Consider the following 7,559-nt stretch of genomic DNA (forward strand, 5'->3'; position numbering starts at 1 on the left):
CTGGAGGAAGCACAGTGCCCATGGGGAGGGGGAGGCTGAGATTATCTCGGTGCCTGATTCGGATATTACTTTGTTGGTTACACTCTAGCTTATGTTCGTTTGGAAATTATAGATAGATCTTCCCACTGTGCCAGTAATTCCATTTGTGCGCATTTTGTATGCAATATAACTATGGTCAAACTTGAAGAACGGTTTCGAGAAATCTGTATACATTATATCAACGTCTTGATGTAATGTACCCTTTGTCATGTCATAGACCACTATGGCATGGCAGCTAAGGCCATGTCATAGTGGTCTAGAAGCTGTGTGAAGCAGGAGCTTTTTCTGAATCACCATGTAATGCCACTCTTCAATTTGTCATTATTTAAATGGCACGACAATAAAGTGCGACAGTAATGTTTCATACTTGTTTGACTATGTAATCTTATATAAGTCCTACTCAAGCTGACAGAAAAACGAAACAAAATTGTTTTATCAATCATTTATGGAAAATTTACACCACTGTTTTTAAATGGGAATTGCTGCCTACCCCTGTTTTTTTATCATACATGAAAAAAGTGTGCGACAAATATTTACATCTTCAAAAAACATGTATGTTTTCCAACTCCGGCCATTTGCTCCGACTGAAAAAGGGCGCGAGAGGTGCTATTGTTTTAAAACAAAATAACACACAATTGTTGCGTTCTGTATTACACTAGAGGTTTACAACATTTGTTGATATATACACTAAGAGTTTACTTTAGTCCTGGGCTATGGCCAGTATTTAGACCTAATGTATACTCGATTGTTGGTCAGTAAGCTAGCGTCACGGGCTTATTAATCCTCGTTCAGTTGATAGGCCTTAAACTCAACATCTAACCCTGCCACGTTACAGAAAAACAAATGTGGTTGATGAGAAATAATAAAAATATTATTTGCCCAATACACACAGAAATCACAATAGCGTAATGCATCAAATGAACAAAAGCCACAAGGGCCGTGATGAGGGTTCAAACTTATGCCCGGGATGATCCCAGACGCTGCCTTAGTCGACTAGTCCACGACAGGGTCCAAAGAATTGCAACTAGGATTTCCACTTATTTCACACGGATCCTGCAGCCTCTCTGAGACACAAACCAGGATATTACACAATTCCCCCCATGCACTCGGGCTCTGATAACAAACTGTTCTACCTCTTCACCCTCATTTGAATACACCATGTCGTGGCCTAGTCGACTAAGGCAGCGTTTGGGATCATCCCAGGCGTAGGTTCGAACCCTCATCACGGCCTTTGTGGATTTGCTAATTATTTGCTTAAGTTCTAAATTAAGAGCATATATAATAACGTGTACTGTGACTGATGTCCCATCACGACTATCATCATATCATATCAAAATCATCATATCATCTCAATATTTCCACAACCTCCTTCAGACAGATCACGTGTCTTTACAAAATATTAAAAAATGACGACCATATAAATATTTAGGAGCCTCCAGGATGATATCGAGATATTCTCTTCACTGAGGCTCCGTGAGCCCTGAGTTATATAGTTGTTCATAACCTGCCGCTCCATTCCAAGAGATCACTGGCGGTCGGAGGCAGCAACTTAGATCTAATATAATGTTATGCAGTTTCATTCACGGTCTAGCCTCCAGGGATGGCTGCATGGATTTTTGTGAAACAGCCAGACCCATCTGCCAGAGCAGATGGGCCAAGGTAATATACCTGGGGCAGAGCAGATGGGCCAAGGCAATATACCTGGGACAGAGCAGATGGGCCAAGGCAATATACCTGGGACAGAGCAGATGGGCCAAGGTAATATACCTGGGGCAGAGCAGATGGGCCATGGTAATATACCTGGGGCAGAGCAGATGGGCCAAGGTAATATACCTGGGGCAGAGCAGATGGGCCAAGGTAATATACCTGGGGCAGAGCAGATGGGCCAAGGTAATATACCTGGGGCAGAGCAGATGGGCCAAGGTAATATACCTGGGGCAGAGCAGATGGGCCAAGGTAATATACCTGGGGCAGAGCAGATGGGCCAAGGTAATATACCTGGGGCAGAGCAGATGGGCCAAGGTAATATACCTGGGGCAGAGCAGATGGGCCAAGGCAATATACCTGGGGCAGAGCAGATGGGCCAAGGTAATATACCTGGGGCAGAGCAGATGGGCCAAGGCAATATACCTGGGGCAGAGCAGATGGGCCAAGGCAATATACCTGGGCCAGAGCAGATGGGCCAAGGTAATATACCTGGGGCAGAGCAGATGGGCCAAGGCAATATACCTGGGGCAGAGCAGATGGGCCAAGGCAATATACCTGGGGCAGAGCAGATGGGCCAAGGTAATATACCTGGGGCAGAGCAGATGGGCCAAGGCAATATACCTGGGGCAGAGCAGATGGGCCAAGGCAATATACCTGGGCCAGAGCAGATGGGCCAAGGCAATATACCTGGGCCAGAGCAGATGGGCCAAGGCAATATACCTGGTTGTAGTTGGGCTCATGTTGCATATCCCAGGATCATTGTTTACTATACCTCTTCACAGCGACACAATTATTATTCATAAACATAAATATTCAGTATATATGAAATTCTCATTTGAAACTGAATTGTAAATGTTGAACATGTAACTATTGCAGTATGTGTTCGTAAATGTTGAACATGTAACTATTGCAGTATGTGTTCGTAAATGTTGAACATGTAACTATTGCAGTATGTGTTCGTAAATGTTGAACATGTAACTATTGCAGTATGTGTTCGTAAATGTTGAACATGTAACTATTGCAGTATGTGTTCGTAAATGTTGAACATGTAACTATTGCAGTATGTGTTCGGAAATGTTGAACATGTAACTATTGCAGTATGTGTTCGGAAATGTTGAACATGTAACTATTATTGGATGTGTTCGGAAGTGGTAAACATGTAACTATCGTAGGATGTGTTCGGAAGTGGTGAACATATAATTTTTGTAGGGTGTGTTTGGAAGTGGTGAACATGCAACTCTTGAGGGATGTGTTCGGAAGTTTTGAACATGTAACTATTGAAGGATTTGTTCGGAAGTGGTAAACATGTTACTATGGAAGGATTTGTTCGGAAGTGGTGAACATGTAACTGTTGTAGGATGTGTTCAGAAGTTTTGAACATGTAACTATTGAAGGATTGTTCGGAAGTGGTGAACATGTTACTATGGAAGGATTTGTTCGGACATTGTGAACATGTACCTATAGCAGGATGTGCTCGAAAGTGGTGAACATGTACCTATAGCAGGATGTGCTCGAAAGTGGTGAACATGTACCTATAGCAGGATGTGCTCGAAAGTGGTGAACATGTAACAATTGAAGGATTTGTTCGGAAGTGGTGAACATGTAACTATTGCAGGATGTGTTCAGAACTGGTGAGCGTGCCCAGAGAGGTGCTGGAGATGGTATTTGCACAAGTTCCTCTAGTTCACCTGTTGACCGTCGATGCTCGTGTCTGTCGTTACTGGTACACAGTCATCCTTAACCCTACGGTGAGTAATACAACCCTACGGTGAGTAATGCAACCCTACGATGAGTAATACAAACCTACGATGAGTAATAGAACACTTTGATGGGCAATATCACTCTACGGTTAGTAATACCACACAGTGGTGAGTAAGTAACGGTGATGTCTTCTCACAGACATTAAAATATAGGATAAAAACAACACTGTGAAATTTGTGAAATTTATATATTGATTTACGGCAAGTCTTTCGCACTCGCCTGAGTGCTTTATCGAGGTCAGAGTGTGTGGTTAGGACGAGATTTACATGTCAACGACTATCGAAGTACTCAGGTGAGTGCGAACGACTTGGTGTAATTCTTTATATATATATAACAAATACATATTTTTTTTTATTTTTATCCACTGAGGTGAGAAATATAATATTATTGTCAGCAATTCACCCCTTCAGTTAGTAATTCATCACTGTGGTGAGTAATATAATCCCACTGTCAGTAATACACCCCTACAGTTTGTAATACATCACTGTGGTTAGTAACAATCCTACAGTCAGTAATACACCCCTAGAGTTAGTAACACAATACAGAAGTGAGTAATATAATCTCTACAGTCAGTAATACACCCCTAGAGTTAGTAACACAATACAGAAGTGAGTAATATAATCTCTACAGTCAGTAATACACCCCTAGAGTTAGTAACACAATACAGAAGTGAGTAATATAATCTCTACAGTCAGTTATACACCCCTACAGTTAGTATTACAACACTGTGGTGAGTAGTATAATCTTACAGTAAGTGATACAACCTTACAGTTAGTAATACAACACTGTGGTGAGTAATATAATCCTACAGTCAGTAATACAACCCTAAAGTTAGTAACACAACACTGGTGAGTAATATAATCCTACAGTCAGTAATACAACCCTACAATTAGTAACACAACACAGTGGTGAGTAGTATAATCCTACCATTAGGAATACATTTCAACATTTAGTAGCACAACATTGATGAGTAATATAATCATACAGTTAGTAATACAACACTGGAGAGTAATATAATCCTACAGTCAGTAATACAACCCTACAATTAGTAACACAACACTGTGGTGAGTAGTATAATCCTACAGTCAGTAATACAACCCTACAATTAGTAACACAGTACAGAAGTGAGTAATATAATCTCTACAGTCAGTAATACACCCCTACAGTTAGTAACACAGTACAGAAGTGAGTAATATAATCTCTACAGTCAGTAATACACCCCTACAGTTAGTAACACAACACTGTGGTGAGTAATATAATCCCACGGTCAGTAATACACCCCTACAGTTAGTAACACAACACTGTGGTGAGTAATATAATCCCACGGTCAGTAATACACCCCTACAGTTAGTATTACAACACTGTGGTGAGTAATATAATCTTACAGTAAGTGATACAACCTTACAGTTAGTAATACAACACTGTGGTGAGTAGTATAATCCTACAGTCAGTAATACAACCCTACAATTAGTAACACAACACAGTGGTGAGTAATATAATCCTACCATTAAGAATACATTTCAACATTTAGTAGCACAACATTGATGAGTAATATAATCATACAGTTAGTAATACAACACTGGAGAGTAATATAATCCTACAGTTAGTAATACAACCCTACGGTTTGTAACACAACATAGTGGTGAGTAATATAATAATACAGTGAGTAATACATCTCTACGCTTAAAGATACAACATAGTGGTGAGTAATATAATAATACAGTGAGTAATACATCTCTACGCTTAATGATACAACATAGTGGTGAGTAATATAATAATACAGTGAGTAATACATCTCTATGCTTAATGATACAACATAGTGGTGAGTAATATAAACCTACAGTAAATTTAAGAACCCCGAGATAAATATTTAAAAATGTATGTTGAAGCTTTCTAATTGCTTGAATTTCAATTTGGGTATAAAAAACCTAACAAATGAAGATTGTATTAAAACTGTATTAAATGTTTAACTGTATTAAAAAATGTGACTTTTTCGAAATTTATATTTTATTTGTCATATTGTTGACTCGTTTGCCTTACTTTACTTGTACACAATTTCAGTTTATTCCGTGGAGAAAACTTTACCATCGACTGAAGTTGGTGCCTACAAGGGTAACGTCAAGCGTGGTGCTCTTTCCCACGGGGGACAATGACAAGCTGCCAGCCAATGAAATCATGTCTGCCTTCTGTCAGCGCCACGGTCTAACTTCCTTGAGAGACTGTATCACCAGTGTCATCAGGTAAGATAACACTGTGAGGGACTGTATCACCTGTTTCTCCAAGTAAGATAACACCATGAGAGACTGTATCACCAGTGTCGTCAGGTCAGTGTCAGTGTCAAGATAACACTATGAGAGACTTTATCATGAGTGTCAGCAGGTAAAATAACACTATGTGAGACTATATCACCAGAGTTATCAGGTAAGATAACACCATGATAGACTGTATCTCCGGTGTCATCAGGTAAGATAATACCATGAGAGATAACACCTATGCTATCAAGGTAATTACGCCCCGAACATAGATTGAAAGCTCCACTAATGGAATTAATAAATAAGTTATGATGATTGGCAGCATGATGCAGACAGCAGCTGGATAATGCATCACTAACGGTACTGTGGATATTGCAGGATGATGGGCAGCAGGAAGGAGCCAGGAGCTGGAGCAGCGACCAAGCTGGAGAAACACAGACTGTACACCTTGGCAATTGACACTTTGGAGAACATGGAGGAGGCGCTAATGCCCAGACCCTTCAACCTCTGGCACGTCGCTACCATTATTGTGTTCCGTAAGTATTCCCTACTCCTGTTCTCCCCTTGCGTCGTGTTCTCCTTCCCATGCCCATGATCTCCTCACATTGCCCTTGTGCTCCTAGTTATGCTTGATTGGATTGAACTTCAGCTCTTGGGCATAGCATTTTATCAAATCACCTCATTCTTTAGGGCACACGTGAAGAACACAAATGCGAACATGCCTGAATGGTCCCCAGGACTATATGGTCCCCAGGACTATATGGTCCCCAGAAATGAGGAGATTTGATAAAATGCTATGCCCAAGATTACCACCCGAGTGCCGGCGGGGAAGTGCTTCAAATAGCTTTGGCTATCATTTCCTTCTGTCCGGTCCTGATGGTCAAGGGGATTAAGGCGTCCTGTAGATACCAGTTGCGTATTTGCCAGTGGTTCAAATAGCTTCGGCTATCACTTGCTTATGTCCGGTCGTGATGGCCAAGCGGATTAAGGCGTCCTGTAGATACCAGTTATGTTGCTCCTGGCAGTATGAGTTCGAGTCACTTCTGGGGGTGTGAGTTTTCAGTCTCGTATATATATATATATATATATATATATATATATATATATATATATATATATATATATATATATATATATATATATATATATATATATATATATGTATATATATATGTATATATATATGTATATATATATGTATATATATATGTATATATATATGTATATATATATATGTATATATATATGTATATATATATGTATATATATATGTATATATATATGTATATATATATGTATATATATATATGTATATATATATGTATATATATATATATATATGTATATATATATGTATATATATATATATGTATATATATATGTATATATATATGTATATAAAATCAAAATACCAAATCACCTCATTCCAAATCACCTATATACCAAATCACCTCATTCTTTGGGGCACACGTGAGTGTGCCCCAAAGAATGTGCCCCAAAAAGTGTGCCATCCGGTCGTGATGGTCAAGTGGATTAAGGCGTCTTGTACATACCAGTTGCGTTGCTTCTGGGAGTATGGGTTCGAGTCACTTCTGGGGTGTGAGTTTTCAGTTGCATATTGTCCTGGGGACCATTCAGGCTTGTTCGCATTTGTGTTCCTCACGTGTGCCCCAAAGAATGAGGTGATTTGGTAAAATGCTATGCCCAAGATTACTATCCGAGTGCCGGCGGTGGGGTGGTTCAAATAGCCTCGGCTATCACCTCATTATGTCCGGTCGTGATGGTCAAGTGGATTAAGGC

The 7,559-nt window shown here is 39.8% G+C and overlaps 1 protein-coding gene across 1 annotated transcript; it reads left to right on the forward strand.

Annotated features, from left to right (window-relative positions):
• Positions 1 to 1,688: 1,688 nt before the first annotated feature.
• LOC138359848 (mediator of RNA polymerase II transcription subunit 15-like) lies at positions 1,689 to 2,549 on the forward strand. The gene has a single exon (XM_069319557.1). The coding sequence runs from the start codon at positions 1,689 to 1,691 to the stop codon at positions 2,547 to 2,549; it is 861 nt and encodes a 286-aa protein (XP_069175658.1).
• The last annotated feature ends 5,010 nt before the right edge of the window (positions 2,550 to 7,559 follow it).

Source organism: Procambarus clarkii, chromosome 93, assembly GCF_040958095.1.
Source record: "Procambarus clarkii isolate CNS0578487 chromosome 93, FALCON_Pclarkii_2.0, whole genome shotgun sequence".
Lineage (NCBI taxonomy): Eukaryota > Metazoa > Arthropoda > Malacostraca > Decapoda > Cambaridae > Procambarus > Procambarus clarkii.

Bases quoted from the DNA above. Each gene is read 5' to 3' on its own strand.
- LOC138359848 (XM_069319557.1), top strand. From the start codon at position 1,689: ATGGGCCAAGGTAATATACCTGGGGCAGAGCAGATGGGCCAAGGCAAT.